The sequence below is a fragment of the Prunus mume genome, linkage group LG2 (assembly GCF_029339155.1).
Source record: "Prunus mume cultivar Tortuosa linkage group LG2, ASM2933915v1, whole genome shotgun sequence".
Classification (NCBI taxonomy): domain Eukaryota; kingdom Viridiplantae; phylum Streptophyta; class Magnoliopsida; order Rosales; family Rosaceae; genus Prunus; species Prunus mume.
Genome location: NC_142699.1, coordinates 37,107,095 through 37,125,664, shown reverse-complemented (window position 1 = coordinate 37,125,664; position 18,570 = coordinate 37,107,095). Strand labels below are relative to the sequence as shown.

General features: G+C 37.5%; 3 protein-coding genes across 3 annotated transcripts; 2 read left to right on the top strand and 1 right to left on the bottom strand.

Moving 5' to 3' along the window:
- Positions 1-1,139: 1,139 nt before the first annotated feature.
- On the bottom strand, positions 1,140-12,714 carry SAC3B (SAC3/GANP/Nin1/mts3/eIF-3 p25 family). The gene is given in 17 exon segments (XM_008224830.3): positions 1,140-1,356; positions 1,359-3,063; positions 3,677-3,791; positions 3,878-4,731; positions 4,834-4,926; positions 5,734-5,827; positions 5,907-5,998; positions 6,072-6,299; positions 6,726-6,941; positions 7,314-7,414; positions 7,603-7,859; positions 7,948-8,178; positions 8,632-8,802; positions 9,249-9,326; positions 10,698-10,931; positions 11,909-12,007; positions 12,480-12,714. Coding segments are annotated over 17 exon segments (4,806 nt in total). The 5' UTR covers positions 12,629-12,714; the 3' UTR covers positions 1,140-1,267.
- Positions 12,715-12,906: 192 nt separating this feature from the next.
- On the top strand, positions 12,907-14,212 carry LOC103322880 (peptide methionine sulfoxide reductase B5-like). Its single transcript, XM_008224831.2, has 3 exons — positions 12,907-13,067; positions 13,615-13,771; positions 13,883-14,212. The coding sequence occupies exons 1-3, from the start codon at positions 12,973-12,975 to the stop codon at positions 14,039-14,041; spliced, it is 411 nt and encodes a 136-aa protein (XP_008223053.1). The 5' UTR covers positions 12,907-12,972; the 3' UTR covers positions 14,042-14,212.
- A 364-nt stretch (positions 14,213-14,576) lies between these two features.
- Positions 14,577-17,621, top strand: LOC103322881 (F-box protein At3g07870-like). The gene is made up of 3 exons (XM_008224832.3): positions 14,577-16,476; positions 17,077-17,236; positions 17,343-17,621. The coding sequence occupies exons 1-3, from the start codon at positions 15,248-15,250 to the stop codon at positions 17,472-17,474; spliced, it is 1,521 nt and encodes a 506-aa protein (XP_008223054.2). The 5' UTR covers positions 14,577-15,247; the 3' UTR covers positions 17,475-17,621.
- Positions 17,622-18,570: the final 949 nt, after the last annotated feature.

The following is an 18,570-nucleotide window of genomic DNA, read 5'->3' as shown; positions in this document are numbered from 1 at the left end:
CACCTTTCTTAGTAACCTCGTGTCTTATCCAAACAATGACTACTTTGTCCACAAGTTAGGGTAGGGGCAACACTGCTAGCCAATTACTGGAAAACAAGTGCTCTATGATGGTGCCGTGCTTGCTTCACCTCCTTTTTGGGGACCATGCGTTGGCCAAAGGAAGAAAAAGAGTAAAGGAAGTGTGCATGCAGATGGGAAAAAATAATGAGTGCTAGGGTGAGTCGCGATGCAATCTCAGCTGTTCATGAGTGATGGTTTTGATGTGGGGTCTATAACTATCAATGGCTGAGATCAGATTGAGCGTAGGCGGCATTCGTAATCATCTTGCAACTGATGCTAGCATCTTCCAAAAAAGAATAGAAATTTGGTCAATGGCTAAAGGGCATGCATGCTGTCTAAGTTTTTCATACCAGTCCTGAGCTTCAAAATCCCCCTCAGGATCATAAAACGCGGGATATGGTATGGGTCATCTGGCATGATTTAGCAATGCTTGACATTTTAATCTTTGAACTTGTAACTTGTTTGTAGATTACGTCAAATAGAGGGAACTCAAACCGTGATTAAAAGTCTAGCAATACCAAGTCAAATAGAAATGTCAAACGCTCATAAGATGAGGAAATGACATTGGAAATTAACGACGACGCTTGAATCAGAAAAGGTAGGTTTGAAAATACTTTCTCACTAATCAAGAATTAATCTATTCTTAGAGTATCCACAATGATGCTCTCTATTTCTTAGCTAAAATTTGGCTAAGAATATAGGAAAGCTATTTTAAAAGCTCTCTAAAAAATTTCAACTCCAACCATACTCCCTAATTTGGAGAGTCATAAATGCTATAACTCTTTTTGATTGGTCCATCTCTATTAAAAAATACAATAAAAAATAGTTAGCATTAAATAAAAGTTTGAAATACTCATTTAATAAAACAACATTAAATTATAGGGAGCCACTAGGAGTCCTTTCTCTCTCCTCAGATTTAGGAGCTCCTAGAGAACTCCCTATTTTAGGAGGTGGATAAGGAGCGTGGTTGAAGTTGTATTTTTATCATTCCTCCCTAAAATTTGTCTAAGGAGGTGGTTTAGGAGCCCATTGTGGATGCTCTTAATGTCATCCAGTTTGAAGCTTAACCCTGAAACTCGTTTGACAGATGCAAGGCAGCTTTTACTTCAAATTTCTATTGTTACAGTTGTACAAAATTCTTACGAAAAAAAATTACTAGTACAAAATTCTTACGAAAAAAAATTACTATTACAAAATTATTAGCAGATCAGAAATAAATGGACAGCTTCTCGTGTATCACATTCTGTAATATGTTACACTGTTCTAACAACATGCTTAATTTTTCAGCCCCTTTGTTACTTCTCCAGCCATCACTATTTCTCTGCCAGCATTCTCTAGTGTCCCATTTACGCGAGATGCATCATCTACCCTTGCTTGATCATCATGCATTAAACGTCTTTCATCCTCCATCTCCATCAAGTCATTTGTGTTAGGGGTCTCATGAATTTCACCATTGGAAGATGTTTCAGGAAGAGTTCGATCAGCTTCTAGCAAAGCCTGATCTCTATGGGACAAAAGAGGGCTATAGCTAACTGCAATGACTTCATCCAGAGATGGCTGATCAAGATAATAAGGTGAAGGTCCGCTATCTTCAAGCCCCATCTTACCAAGGTTTCCAAAAGCTGTGTTAAGATGAGGACAGTCCAAGATATAAGCTGATGAAAAGGTACCACTGGCTAAACCCATTAACCGCCAGTTGAAGATTCGTCTGAAAATCATAACCCAATTCGGAACAATGTAGCAGCACGAGTCATCGCGCTCAAGTCGACAACTTCTTTGCAACATTACATGTGCCTCTTTCATAGCAAGTGCAAGCCCCATCAACTTACTTGAATGTGTCAGGTATTCGATTAAGCCATTTTCAAGTTCAATTATCAGGTTTTCAATCTCCTCTCCAGCATTACAACATCTGGGCAACCACGAAATATTGTCAGGAAAATCTGGAAGCCTAGAATCACCTAGAGCTGAAATTAATGGTTCAACTTTTTGCACTGCGCTCCATCCTATGCTTGGCAAGTACCACTTCACAACCCTGTACTCATCACTAAACTCCTCGAGTAAAGCAATCTCAGGGGAAGGCCAACTGCAAGGATTTTCCTGGACAGCAGCAGAAATTTCCTTCTGTGACAGACCCAAGGCTTCATTGAAGGCAAGGATACAGTTGTCTGGACCTACTTCATAATCTTTCATTTTGTCTAGTGAATCCAACGAAGAATTCAAGTGGCTAAGAATGAGTTCACGTGTTTTTACATGATGAAGAATGGGTTGAAGAGGTGATTCACTTGCAAGCCATCTGAGCCCCTCCCTAAGTCGCCTGTCGCTGAAAAACCCATCCACTTGTTCTGTTTGCTGGTTTTCAACAAGGGGAACAACTAGAAAGCTGCTTATTCGTGACTTATCCAAGTCATGGAGACCCAAATTATCAACAACACTGGAAGAAGGATCTGCAATGTCGTTGTATGAGCCGCTTAAGATCAGAAGGGGCAAGCAGGAACCATAAGGTATTGACGTCAGAAGGTTATGGAGCTGGATTTTTTGCAATTTCCAAGGGAGGCTTTCAGATGTAAGGAACAAAATAGCACTTGCACCAGATACAGTTTCAATTAGATTATCAAAATTTGCATCCTTAACCACAGACAAATAGCAGGTCATATCTGAACCAGATTGGCCAGGAATCCATTTCTTCCATATTGACACACCAGGAGATGAAATTACGAGATCATCATCATCGTCGTCCACATCATTTTCCAAAGGCATAAGCTTTGAAAGCAACCATGGGGCTGCTCCCAAGACATGGCTCCTCTGTCCCAGTTCACCTTCTAGATTGTTCATCTGGGAACATACAACAGTTTTCCAACAGAGGCATCTAGTGTCTGGGTTTCTTCTCCCTAGTATATCCGCTATTACATCTGAAACATTAAGTCTTGACCATGATTTTCCTTGCTTTTTATATCTCTCCCTCAAAATGAGATCAATGTCAAACTCACCAGATGTGCTCAGTTGCTACAAAACAGAAAATAAAAAGATGTCAAGGCTGAGATAAATCATCAGTTAGATTTCTTTCCTACACTATGTTCCAATAGATGTAAACACAATTCTTCTAGGTAAACAAGCAAAAATAAAAACTGCACGCATTTAATGATGGAAGATTGGGTAACTGAGTAAGACATTTGGGATGAAAAGGAAGGGGTTCAAGTAGGTAACTTTTCTATAATTCTTAGCCACGTGTTACACTATTTTGTGAAGATGGAGAGATGCACAAGTGAAATCTCCTCATTTCTATTTGAGATGAAAAAGAACCCAAAAAATTGAGGCGTGAACAAGAAAATCAAAATACTTTTTCTTCATTTGATAAGAAAAAATGGTTTATTAAGTGATGAGAAAAGTACATCAGTGGACAAGAAGTGTAAGACAACAGTATAAAAAGAAACAAAAAGAAACAATCCCTAAAGAGCCACAAATTTTTATCATCCTTCCCCAACAAAATCATTGAAGCATGCTTGATTACACATCAATAATCACCTAACTACAGCTTCACAATCAGCATCAACAAGACAAACTTGCAGAACAAAGCAGACAGGTAAACCTGTAGTTTCAAAAAATTGAAAAAGCTTACATCTGTCTTGAGTTGAACTGGTGGCCCCAATGATAAAGAATTCAATGCAGCATTTGCTGCTAACTGCTTTTGCTCTCGCAGTTCCCTTAGCTTCAGAGAACGCCGCTTCCATAACCTGGTGAGAAAAAAAGTGGGAACATGAAGGGACATGATAAAAATAGCCTCAACATCCAGCAAGAGAAGTACAAGAAGCTAAAGTACCTTAGTATCAACTTGAGTTTTGCCTCAGCAATTTCTTCATGTTGATCAGTTGCCATATCATCAATATTTTCATCTTCCTGATCAAGATCTGGAGGTTCCTCATCTTCCACCTTATTAATGACCGGAATTTTTCTGATTGGATGTTCCACACCGTAACTATATGTATCAACTGGAGATCTGTCTTGCAGAGCTGTTTTTGACTCAATATGCAATGGCATTCCTTCCATGCCAGAATGCATGCTTTTCTCTGGAGAGTTACTGAAAAGAGAATCATAGTTCGGCTTCTCCATTGTACCAACTTTATCAGGCTGGGGTTTAAATGATGAGAAAGCCCATGGGGAAGGAGGGACAGCAGCCATCTGTTGGGGATGTTCAGTGTATTGACCAGGAATTGGTGTTTGAATTGTTTGCTGCTTTTGTCTGTAAACTTCTGGAGATGAAAAAATAGGTGTTTGAATCATTTGCTGCTTTTGTCTGACATCTTTTGGGGATGAAACAGCTTCAAAATTAGGCATTTCTTCATCAACTTCATGGAAGGATTTTATTACTCCAACCGCTGGGACATCATGGACAGGACTTTTCCTTTCAGCATATGAAACAGTTTTTGGTTCAGGCTTATTTTTCTTAATAAGCTGAATCTCATTTGTTGCTTCAGTCGACAAGGATATGAGTTGAGTAGAAGTCAAAAGATCCTTGATTATGCTTCGTGACTTTTTCATATCAACAAGCTTAGAACACTTGGTAGGATAGTCCTCATCACTATTGAGAAATGGGCCCTCCTTCACCATATATGGCTCTCGAAATGACTTTATTACAAACCCATGATACTCTGAAAGGCTTTCAATTTCCTCTTCCTAATGTCAATCATCAAAGCACAAGCATAAGATAAAATGAAACAGTTCCTCTTTCCCCCAGAGGGTGCAAAATGGAATTCTCATCAAACCAAAGAAAGGTACCTCCAATGCTAGCCACTTGGCAATATCGGAAATAGGGATCCCTTGATTATTTTGAAGACCTGCATGCACAGAAGCAAGTGCCTGGCTTCGTAACTGGTCAAAACGGCAAACATTGTTAGATAAAGGTACCAGCAAAAAGATCTAACATCAGCAGCAACAACCAAACTACGTGGGCTGAAGATTAGTGGTCTTATTATGGTGTTATTGGAGACCTTATGACTGAATCTCACTATTAGCCACATATTATTTACGAGGACCCTTAGAGCCTAGACGCTGTGAAAGAGAAGAAGGGGGAGAGAAGAAAGCAAAGAGACCATGCTACCATGCTTTAACCCAAAAACTCAAAGCTCAATCCAAACTTCTATTCACCAAAGCTTTCCATCTGAGTACAACGTGATTCCTTTGCAACTTCTTCCCTACTTGAATCAGAAATCTACCAAGCAAACACCTCAAAAATTTACGATCCGAGGAAACACTCGGAAAACCCCTAGGTAAACCTTCTTTTAAAAATATCCCTAAAATTCTGTACAGGTTTAGTAGAAGACTAAAATTCTACAATTGCAACTAGAATAATGGCTGAAATGCTTTTAACCCTAAACTCTCTATGACACAGTGTTCAAAATTATGTTCGCATCATTTCCCTTGGATGTCACAGATGAACACAAATATGTGACTGATATAGCTGGAACAAAAGGAGCAAAATCTTTAATATGTTTCTTTCTATCCAGCTCAACTTTTTATAAAATCAGAGACACATACTACATTGTCCACTACTTGCTGCTGTAGCAACTGAATGCCTCTCTGATAGATAGAGCAGGCCTATTTATTGCTTATGAAGTCAAAATTCCTAAATGTAATTGTGAATCAATAACACAAACTGTGAGAAAAATTTATTCATACCTTTGAGAAGTGAGCATGCATTAGGCATGCTTGGAGGTAACTTGCTTTCCTTGCAAGTCGAAAGAAGGCAATAAAATTACCAGTTCTGCAAGCTCTGCAAGAGGAAATGAATTTGATGTTTATATTCCAGTCTACAACAAAACCAGAAAATACATTTGAAGGGAAGTGAGAACCTTGCTACATCACGTGCAAATAGAACCTCTGAAGTTTGTCTTATTTCTGGGGTCATCTTTGCAAGATCGAGGGAGAGCTCTGCAGGTTCAACCTAGCAGGAATCCATTATTTTCAGATAACAAATTGAAACATGTACAATGGAGTGACTACTGCAGGAGACTTACCATATACCCAGGATGTTTGTCCAGCTTGAGAAGGGCATAGTAACCTCGAAACTCTTTTTCCGTAGGAATGTTTATTCCTTTCTTTCTGTGATCATCATACAATTGGAACAATTCAACAGATGTTTTATTCATCTGTTCAATATTGAGGTGTGCGTCAAACCCCTCCGCAAAGCCCTCTCCTCTTGAGTATTCACATAATTCATGCATGGCAATTATATGAAGTCTTATCTGAAACCCAATATGTAACTATCAGATATCAGTCAAACAGAGGTTTGCATATATCATGAAGGAGAATGAAAAAAAACCTATTTGATGGAAAACTTCCATTGTCAAGATAATAATTAGTTGAAATAGATAGAAGGTTTAAAGGAGTTTCTGAGTTACTTATATAAAGAAAAAAAAAAAAAAAAGAAAGAAAGAAAAACAGAAGTATATGAGAATAATTTAACTGGTATTCAAATACAGCATGGGCAGCCTATGAAAATGGACCTGAGAAAACTATATGGAAAAGCCATAAGAATTAGTGAATTGCTTGTCCATCCTACCATTCTGACCTACGCATATTCCTTTCATGTTCACAAAGTTATGATGATGTAATTATGTAAATAGCAACAGCAGATCATACAAACATGGAGAAAAGTAAAGAGGACTCACCATTTGCTCCAGCATAGTAATAGCCTCTTGGTTAAAAATGTGTTGCATTCTCAAATCCATTCGGATTGCTCGCATCCTATCCCATAAGAAGTTATATATGCTAAGAAACCTATTATTGTAAGGCTGATCGAGCAAATTGAGCAAATAATCAATTGTCTTCTGCAGGATCGGCATCGGTCTTATCAAGTTTGCATCTCGCTCAGCTGTTCTGTTATACTGTGTATGAATGACATGTGAACATCCATCATACTTCATCTTATCAACAAAGTAATTTCTAGGGGCAAAAGGACAATGGCCTCAAAGAGAAAAATATAAATAATATAATCATATATGAGGGATCCCTCCAATAAGCTTATTTGAGGACCCACTTGGCATTGTATTTCAACTATCCAAACAGTTGATTATTGTATTTCAACTATCCAAACAGTTGATTATTCATAGGTCATCTTTGAAAACTTGAAAAATAGACAGTTGAATAATTGAAATACAATATGTTGTGGGCCCTACAAGGGCCTCCCTCAATTGAAGCTCCCTCATACATATATTTTATATTTTTTGGGGAGATGGAAGTAGCAGCACAAAGAATACCTTTTTAACAGCAAGGGACATGCTCGTTTGATTTCTATCCCCGTCCAAGCGCTCATACTGATCAAGGTCCCCTTTCCTTTCTCGTTCTGCCCTTTCTGACTCTGAAACATTAAGGAAAATTCTTGGTCAGGACAGAAAGTCTCGTACTCTTCTAGCATAAAAGAAGAAAGTCAATGATATAAATTACTACAAATCTGGGTTGTTAGCATTTTTGTTCATATTTCCTTGCTTATGAACCCTCGGTATTTCAGTTGACACTAATACTTAGTATCTTGGTTGAGAGGCATACCTGGACACATATCTGGGCATAGCCCAATGATGACACCAGACAATTCCACACCTTCATTCTCTGATAAAGCATTGCCATCAGTACCATCCATAGCCATTTCAGTAGAATTATATGCAACCAATTTGTTCTTATCAACATTAGATTGCTCATGTCTATTCGCAGAAACCCCCTGCTCTACAATGTCAGGATTGTTTGGAAGAGTTTTTGTTAATTCAACCCTGAACCGGGCTAACCGCTTTGCCTTGGCCTGCATTTCTCTGCAAATTAAATCAAGGAAAAAAAAATTAGAAAACCTCATACTTGGGAAAGTATGTAAAAATATAACCAACACACCTAAGATTTTACCGTTCAGTACCATCTTCAGTGGCATAAGAGTTCCCGTTAAAGACTTGATCCTCAGGAAGTAAAGGAGGTGACCTCGTTCTTTTGGCAACTGGGATGCTCGTCAAATTGCTTGGAGCAGCTTCTGAAATAGTATTGCTTGGAAATTCCAAAGATCTTTGATGTACCCGAGAATCATGAGTACTAAAACTGGCATTTGATCCATTATTCAACATAACAGGTGATATAGAAGGCCTGGAAAGGGAAGCACATACTAGCCTCACTCAGATTTTTCTTCCCTTGTTTTGGGGATGCAAAAGGCTATATGCCCATATAAATTCCATAAGAAAAGTAACATATTTTGTAAGTGCCTAAAATTTCATTCAATTTCTCATTCCTAAAGTTCCACTATCACTTCAAAGGAAATAACCTCTTAGATGCATTGTTTGTATAAACAAATTGTTCCTTTTATACGAGAAGAAGATAATAAGAACTCCTTTACTTCTCTCCTTATGCATTGAACAATACATCTTAATCTTTTTTGTGGCTGCCCAGCACTACAGAAAGTACACCCTAATTTGTCTTCATAAATTGTAGATATTAAGGTGTCTACTAATATTAGCTCATATAACTTTTAGTCATTTTTAGGAAAATGAGAGTATTCATGGACAACTTCATTAGTACTTGGTAGGGAGTAAAAATGGGAACCTTGTTCGTTTTGGGACTTGAACATCGTCATGTTTGACAGGAAAATTTCTACCAGACGCAAAAGAGCCCTCAAAATGTGATACTAGAGAAGGTCCTTGATGAGCCTGCAACTCAGCATGATCTTCTAGCAACTTTGGCTGATTTTCCATTCCAGAGGAGGAAAATGCACGCCTATATAGAAAACAACAGCCTAATCAAAGAAAGATCACTATGAACAAAAAGTGTGGTATTGAATAAAGTTATCTTACAGATTAAAGCCATGTAGAAAAGTGACACACATAAGGCAACCATGCATTTCACCATTAATAAAAGATGAAGAATGTAACTATCAGGGAGAAAAAAGATGTTCAGACTGCAATGACTTTTCTTTTCTATGATGATTCCATAGCAATGAGCAGACATGAAAACATAAAGCGACCAGTTTTTTTGGAGATAACGTAGCCAAACTATTATGTTCTTGCATCAAAGTCTCCACCCAAAACATAGTTTCCCAAGTACCGTACATAAAAGTGTTGCAAAAGCATACAAAAGATGATTTCCCAAAGATTAATAGTTTAGAACTCACCAGACCATTTAACATACACACACACACACACAGAGTTGAACTTGGAACTTACCCTTCTACTCCAACAAAAGGATGCAAATCCTCATAAGAGACCAAGGAAGGCGATCGTATTCTTGGAGTAACTAAGTGACTGCACAAATTTACAGGCAAATCTGAGGGGCTACTAGATTAAGCAAATTAAAGCAGAACTAATAAGGCTAGAAAGAAAAGGAAAATCAAAGCATTCTTTCAAGGAGCATATTGATGCAGACATCATTGAAACTTCCTTTTAATAGAGTCTGGAGCAGATTTCCTTTTTTGTTGTTAGTTTCCTAATTTATTTGTTAGTTTCGTAGGATTTCTAGTTTTATAGAAATCGAAGTTTCCTGATTTATTTACGATTGGTTTGTTTTCCTATTCCTTTGTGGATTAGGATATCTGTTCTAGTAAGGGATTTTATTCCTATTGTCTCTAGGTTTAGTTTACTATAATTACAGCCCATGTAGTTCATTGGAAGATAGTTGAGTTATTGAATTAAAGTTTAGTTTCCAGAGATTGGAATTCTGGTGTGAAGCCAAGAACGGGTGTGAAGCCCCTGGAGTGATTCCAGACCTATCTCTTTATTCATCTAATTTTCTGTTTTTCATTGTTTTCATTCCGCTAATCTGCCTAAATCTACAATTCACCCATATCAACAATTCAAGTAGCATATTGGTGACATTACCAAAACACCAGGAGCATATTGATGAGGACATCACTGAAACTTCCCTTTAATAGAGTCTGGAGCAGATTTCCTTTATTGTTAGTTTCCTAATTTATTTGTTAGTTTCAGTAGGATTTCTAGTTTTCTAGTTTTCTAGATTTCTAAGTTTCCTGATTTATTAGGAATGGTTTGTTTTCCTATTCCTTTGTGGATTAGGATTTCTATTTAGTGAAGGATTTTATTCCTATTGTCTCTAGGTTTAGTTTACTATAATTACAGCCCATGTAGTTCATTGGAAGATAGTTGAGTTATTGAATTAAAGTTTAGTTTCCAGAGATTGGAATTCTGGTGTGAATCCCCCCTGGAGTGATTCCAGACCTCTCTCTTTATTCATCTAATTTTCTGTTTTTCATTGTTTTTGCTTCCACTAATCTACCTAAATCTACAATTCACCTATATCCTACATCACAAATCCTCATGGAAACTATTTAAACTCAAGTATAAAAGCAAAATAAAAAGTAAATCTCTTCTGTTATGATCTCGATGGTAATTGCATACATGACCACAAGAAAGGTAGAAAACATAAATTAGCATCATTATGAACAGTATAATCAACACAGTTCATATCGTTAAAGTTAATGGCCTGGACCAAAGTAAAGATTGCAGTCATATAACACAAGTTTATTTGCAGCTACAGAAACACAGTTTGACAGCTAGAGTAGGTAGGTTGAAGCAATGCAATTTTCAAATGAAAATAAGTGTAAATTCAACATATACAGAGAACAAAATGACAAACCTACCAAGAAAGAAAGGACTTACCTCCTAGGGACACCTTGAGTGGAATTTCTTATATTTTCATCTTTAGACATAAAGGGAGGAGATCTGGCCCCTTTTGTGTCTTGGAACCTAGCAATCTTGGCCGTAACACTAGTTCCAGAATTACGAGAAACAACAAATGATGTGACTGCAGATGGCCTTTCTTGAGCCTGGGTATCATAATTTTTGAAAAAGGATCTCTGCCCATCATCCCAACTCGGAAGAGATTCCGTGGACCTGGGAGCAAAAAGTAGCTGCCAATATGAGTTATGACATTTTATGATTTAACAGGAGCAGTGACCAGGTACCGTAAAACACAGGAGTCACATTAAACACAAATGACAAATTACATGATAACAAATGCATGTATGGAAATGCAAAGCCAAAAATCAGTATCGCTAAACATATATAACAGATAAATATATATAAATGAGGACCAGTATAATTACGGTGCACCTGGACCTTGCAAGACTGCATTTTCAGGACTTGGGTTTAGGGTTTAGGTGGGCATTTGTTTAATAGAGTTATACAGCATCTAAACAACCATTAGCTCAGATTCTAGGTTTAATTTCTAATCAAATTATTGCATGATGTGTCAATTTCTCCTGCTTGTTCACCTCCTTAACTAATATATCTTTCAGAAGAAAAGGGAAAAAGAAAACTAATTTTTTGTACACTATGTAGCCAAAACGCAAAAATATGTATACATTCCCATGGTTTTGAACTACAGTAAACTTCTAAGTGGGTAACTATTGTCTTGACACGTTAAACCCAAATATTAAATGCGCATACGCCCCAGGCACTCACCGCTTTAAAACCACATGCAAAACCTACTAACCAATAGTATAAGAGATGCTAATTGGTTTTCTCGAATAATCTGAAAAGTTGAAGAGATGAAACAGGAGGAGCTACATTTATGGAGTAAAGGTACTCCCACATTTGTGAATGGAGCATCCTTGTGAAGGTACAATAAAATATTGCTGCGATTATAATTATGTACTCAAAATTGGTTTTTATGCATAACTGAGCACATTCGTACATAAATGATTTACCACAGCATCACATTTACTGTGACATATGCATATAAATAAAACATACACGAAAAGGATTTTGTGACAGAATTGAGACAGATAACAAAGAAAAAAAGCATATAACACTAAGAGAAACACCGATGAATGAATTTAAAGGTTTACAATTATAAGGGCCGCTGTTACCTATGGACTCCCGCAGATGGGTAAGGATGACTTGGAGCAGGACGAGCACCTTCAAAGGCCAAAAACGGTGAATGCAGCTTTCCTAGAGCTTCGGGTCCCCTATTATCAAAGGAAAACCATCAGTTTGTAATACAAAACCAAAACCCAAATGCTCAATGACTATTCAAGCACAGGCTTTTACACAGCTCTTGACATTAATCCAGACTTGCACATGACCCTCAAACCCAAAGATGCAGTATACAGATTTAAAAAGTTGCCATGAGCTGTTTTTACAGAATTTGATTCAACAAGCATCCTAGAATACAAATTTGATCATAACAGTACATTCTTTTTCTTTACTCTTCTATTCATACATTCCTTTAAAACCTAGCACATAGTTGGGCACAAAACTCTGAGCCTTTAGCCAAACTTCTGTAGTATGCTTAAACTCAGAAAAGGCAAATTTAATATCTGAAATTCTAAAAGGGATTGAGAAAATACAAAATCCAAAAAGATCGATACTTTGCATTCTTTTCTAGTATCCAACACAAACCCATGTCAGCAAAAATCATGAAAGATCGAGAGAGCGAACCTGGGAGGTGATCGAAGTGGTGCAGAGGCGGAAAAAAGAGGGGTGGTCGGTGGAGAGGGTGAAGGAGGTCGACCACTAAAATTTCCGAAAGATGGTTGTGCTTTCGGCGGTTCAGTTGGCCCTGACGCCTTCCCAAACCCCGAGTACATTGGTGTTTCAGAGTGTCTTCTTGATAATTTTTTGCTCTTTCTTTTCTTGTTTCAAAATTTTCAATTCGCAAAAAAAGAAAGCCAGAAGATTTTTGAGCTTTGGAGCACGAAACGCAAAGAAACGCCGTCGTCTTATATTCAAGCCCAACTCAAAACCATCTGTGAGTATTGGGCCTCCAATTATACAGGCCTACATCACATCACATCACATGGATAAATCCTTATCCTGTTCGAAGCGAAAAAGCCCACGTGGTTGATTTTGCGTCCATATTCATTTTCCCGGAAATCTATATCAGAGCTTTCCCAGAAAACCCATCTCAATCATTGAGTGCGGACAGTGGGCAATGGCTGCACCAGGGTCAGTTCAGAAATCCGAGGAAGAATGGCGCGCTGTTCTCTCCCCTGAACAGTTTAGGATTCTACGCGAGAAGGGGACAGAGTAATTCCTACTCTTTCTTTTTTCCTTCCTTAAAAAGATTTTTTTTCATCATATATGCTATGATTTATTTAGTTATGTCTCACATGATTTGTGGCCTTTCATGGGTTTGAGCTCTTTTTGGCTTTTGTGATTAGTCTGATTGCTTACAGAGATTTTGTGAACCTTTCATTAATTTTGAGAGAGTAAAGTTTTTATCTTTGCATTTTTGTACTCACTGCACAAATATGTCCCATTTGACTTTTATTTTCCTTTCTTTTGTTGAAATAGAATTTTATTTCCTTGTTTTAATTCTTAGTATATGTAATGCAAAGATTGTAGCAGAGTTCCAAAGTCTGATAGTTTGTTACCTACACAACCATAGCGTCAGTGATCAATTGGCAGAAGGCTTTATGGGATGGGTTTCAGTGTTTTACCTATCCCAGTGAACAATTGCTATCTAGTTCCTTAACCAGAATTTGGGGACAAGCAGTTGCACAAATGCAAAAGATACATACAAATGAATAGGTTAAATGAGACTTGCTTATCATTGGAGTTTGATGACATACAGGCCAAAATTCACTGGGGAATATGACAAGGTTTTTGAAGAAGGGGTTTACAATTGTGCTGGTTGTGGAACACCACTCTATAAGTCAACTACCAAGTTCGACTCTGGATGCGGTTGGCCTGCATTCTATGAGGGTCTGCCTGGAGCCATAAACCGCTCTGTAAGCCTCTAACTTTCTGTTGCTAATAATAATGTATAAGTTGTTTGTTAAAGTTATTGTCCTATGCATTTTGCTGAAATTTTATTAAACTGAAGCAACTCTGTGTTTCAGCCTGACCCTGATGGGAGGAGAACTGAGATCACATGTGCAGCTTGTGGTGGTCACTTGGGCCATGTTTTTAAAGGGGAGGGGCACAAGGTGCCGACCGATGAACGCCATTGTGTCAACAGCGTTTCGGTCAAGCTTGTTCCAGGGAAGTCTACACTCTGAAGTCCTCAGATCAAGTTTGTTTTGTACACTTAAAACCTTAGTGTGGTTCTTGCCTTGCTTGAAGACCAAGATTGATAATCTGATATGCAGTGATTGTCAGTAAGTCGAGGGAGAGCGATGAATGATGTGTTATAATTTTACTAAAGTGACAATAAAACCTCTTTGTGTTTAGTTTTTGTTTATGGCCTGCTCTGGCAAATTAGTAGTCGTTGGGCCATTAACCAAATATAAAAAACTTTCACTTTACCCGGAAGTTTTCAAAATTCAGACTTGGCTACAAGAATTTTTTTGGGAGTTTCACTAAAACACCCAAAATGGAGGTTGAAATTATAAAAAAACTCAACACCCAAAACACTTTATAAACACACCCAAAACCCATCATTACACACACTCAAAACTCATTTATAAACACACCCAAAAAGTTGACTTTGAGGTTGATTTTGGGTGTGTTTCTATGTTTAAATAGTCTTTTTTTATAAATACATGTCTAGAATTGGGTTTATTTATAAATTTGTAAATTTTTTTCATCTTGATTTTACTATCACTTTCGTACCTTCATTAGTTTGACTGTTAAGTTATTCCATTAAATGATAACATGGCATTCATAGCTCCATGTTGACTACTGAATTTGCACCACGTACACCAATAAACAATAAAAAATTTGTATTATTTTATAAACAATTAAAATTAATAAAGTTAAAATTTTAAAATCAAATGTATAAAAAATAAAATTAGAAAAGTAACACAAAAAAACTAAACCAACCTGCTCTCATCCTTTAATTAGAGATCATTAACCCATTGTTGATTATTGGGAGGTTGGTGCTTAGCCAAGCTATATGAATATGAAAGAGTCAAACCAAGTCTCCATCACGAAACTTTAAAAAAAAATTACAAGGACTGAAGTGAAAACTTGAGTAAATTTCAAGGATGATTACTGCAAATTGAGCTCTCTTTTAACATTGAAAAAAGCAACCAAAAAAAAACATTGAGCAGAGCAATAGTACATGGCTGGCTCAGAAAGTCCATGAAGTGTACAAGACTACATCATCAGTCCAAGAGGTGACTGAGCCCACCAAAGGAAGAAAGATACCAGCCCAAAAACACAAGCTCTCCTCCACCCTTCGGCTTTGATTCTGGAATTTCCTGAAAAACACGAAATTCGCGGACGTTTCCCTCTCATTTCCAAGGCAAATCAAAAGCCCTTCTATGATGCCGAGAGAAAAGAAAGGGAAAAACCCTATGAACTCAAAGAAGAGAGTAGCACAAACACCACCCATCAGCAGCAAACAGCAAGAACAATGGCAAGCCAATGGTCCTTGCAAATTTCTACAACTTCAGCGGGCTTTGGTCATGGACATTCTCTCAAGGCTCACCATCAACACCCTCTTCAACTGCAGGTGCGTTTGCAAAGCCTGGCTTTCTCTAATTTCTGACCCTCAATTTGCCCATCTCTGCATTTCAAGATCACCCATTGGCATATTGATCAAGACCTTTCCCCCTAAAAGCATAACTAGGAGACTTGACTTTGCCCAGATAGAGGAATCTGCTGATTCTCGCTGGCGGCTCGAGAAAATGAGGTTTACCCCCAAAACTAGCCTACCCATTTCTGAATTTAATCTAATGAACTCGTGCAATGGTTTAATTTGTTTGTCTGGACCCGAAAGAGGTGACCTTTTGTATGTGTGCAATCCAGTTTTGGGTGAGTTCATCACCATTGAACGCTCTGGTAAGGGTAGGCCATCTTTCAATTGTGTTGGACTTGGTTTTAGCGTCGGAACCGGTGAGTATAAGGTGTTGCAAACTTTTCTTCCGTCGAGTGAACCGGTCACAAATTACAACTATGAGGCAGAGATATACACCATTGGTACAGGATTTTGGAGAAGCATTGGAAAGGCTTCTTGGAGCCTTGGTCCTCAGTTACCCTTCAATGCTTATCTTCATGGAGCTCTTCATTGGATTTCCTGTTTTGGGGATGTTCCTGAGCTTATAAATTCTTTCAACTTTGAAACAGAAGAATTTCAGGCAATGCCCCCACCTAGCTACTTTGGACCACTACAGAAGCAATTTTCAGACTGTTTGAAGTTGGGAGTGTGGGAAGGTTGCCTCGTTTTGTGTGTGTTTGGGGATGATTCTAGCAAATTTGTCATGTGGGTTATGAAGGATTATGGTGTCCAAGAGTCTTGGACTAAAACTTTTGTTATTGAAAACTTGTATCCAAGAGAACTTAGCTGTGATTTGTATGAACCGATGCTGTTTTTGAGCAATGGAGAAATCGTAATGTCCTACAATGATTGGGTTGTTGTTTGCTATAATCAGAAAAGGATGAGTTTCAGGGAAACTAGAATTACTCGGACTCGATCTGAGTTTCATGCAATTGGTTACAGCCCATGCTTTGTTTCACTCTATGATATTTCGAAGGCAGAGGAGGTGAAAAGGTACTGAAATTATTCTTCAACAATATACATGCATAATTTAGTTCCATTTCTCTGTTACAACTTCTTGTTTTGCTCTCTATTTGTGGAAGTTGATGTCAATGTAGGGAAATTATGTATTGCATGTTTCAAATACAGAAATCTATGGTATCTTAAATTCTGCCAATCTCCCATGAAATTGCGTATGAAATTTTTGATACGATATCCAATCTATATGACTGATCAGAATACTGGTGTATGCAAAATCCTTTTTTTGAATTATGTGGTTTGTTCAAATTTTCTTTTTTGGGGTTAAATTAGATGAGTTTATTTTTCACAAAAGTCAATTGGTGACAGATTGTCTACTTTGAGCCTTTGAATTTTGTTTGTTGGATTGTCTCCTTGATTCTAAAGTAATACTCAAAACACATCTTTGAAAATCTTTATGGATTGAAAAAAATATATATATATATATATATATATTGTCAATGGTTAGGATGCTACGGTAAACAATTATTATTACTCTATAAATTTGTTCAATATATGGATATTCTGAAGGAAGGTTGTGACATCGGCCAATGAATATATCAACTCATTTTGGAATGCTCAATATATGATATGCAGGGTGCAAGGCTCTAAGAATTGTGACAAGTTGTCTGCTGAAGGGAGTTTTGATTATGCTGGCTCTGGGATGCCACACCACAAGTCCACAAAACTTAATTCAGGCTATGCCTGGCCTGCCTTTGAAGAAGGTCTTCCTAACTCCATGAATTCCTCTGCGACGGTGAGTTGTCATAGTTCTTGTATGTATCTATTTTCTTGTGATCAATTTTTGTTTTATTGAATCCATCTGATGGTTGTTACTGTGTCTCTTTGTGTCTCTTTGCTAGACAATCTCTTTTCAGTCGGATTTTGCCGCAATGGGGTTCCCATGTGCTCGATGTGGTGAGCACTTGGGCCATGTTTTCAGAGGTAAGGGGTTCCCATTGTGTCAACGATGCTCCAACGCAGGTTCCTCCTGAGAATTCTTCAGGATAGCTCCGCTTCCTTAGACTAAAATGCAAGATGTAACTTTTTTTGGTTAAAACCTTTTGTGAATGTCGACGTGCCTAGTTATATACTTATAAGTTTTTATTTTATTTTAATATAATTTAATTTTGTTGGCGGAAGGGGTTTTATGGCTTTTTTCTGTCCTATAGTTTTCTAATGATTTTACTAGTGTTAAAGCTAACCTATAATCTTGACTAGTGTTAATCTTTTGTTTAATATGAAATGCGATGAATATACCACCGTCTTTAGCTATATGCGATGCCGTATTACAATACCATACAATAATTTCTCCCCATAAAGACTCTTTAGCTGCAAGTGCGTTTGCAAGGCCTCGCTCTCTATAATTTCTGACCCTCAATTTGCTGAGCCCAACTCTGCAAGATCACCCATTGGGATCTTGATCAAGACCTTTTTTTTTGGGGGGCAAAATACGATCTTGATCAAGACCATGCCCCGCAGACCTTTAGGGTGATATATAAATGTGACGCAACTTTTGTTAAACAAGTTGTTGCTGGCCTACTTTTAAAGAGGGTCGTATGTACAGTTCAAATTGTAAAAATTGTGTCCAATCAAAATAATTTTGTTAAGTTTACTTTTGATTAAACTAGGAAACGATTTTTCTTTTTTTAGTGCTTCTATATGTTAGTTTGATTGTTTGAGTTGCCCATGCAATTCAGCAACTTCAGCCTTTAAGGATGCGACTAGAGCAGTCAATCAAGCACACTCTTGGTTCCTTGTTAGCAGATGCAATCCTACATTTGTTACCGATGTAGTATGGTGAGCATTAAAAAAATTAGTCTCTTCCACTGCAGTCTTATTAGACCTCTTTGTCATTATCAAGTTCGCATATGGTGTAAGCATGTTCATAGTTGCTGAGATTTAATTGTGCATATTTGTAGCTTGCATAGAAGTAAAATCAATGTGAAAATTGGAGTGTGGAAAGACAACATTTTCATGTATTGTTTTCTGGTTTGAAGAAGGATCAAAGGATAAATTCAAATCTGTTGAGGTTTCAAGAATCGAAGAGAACTCCATTTTTGATTGATTTTTGCTTATGTTTTCTCTCTA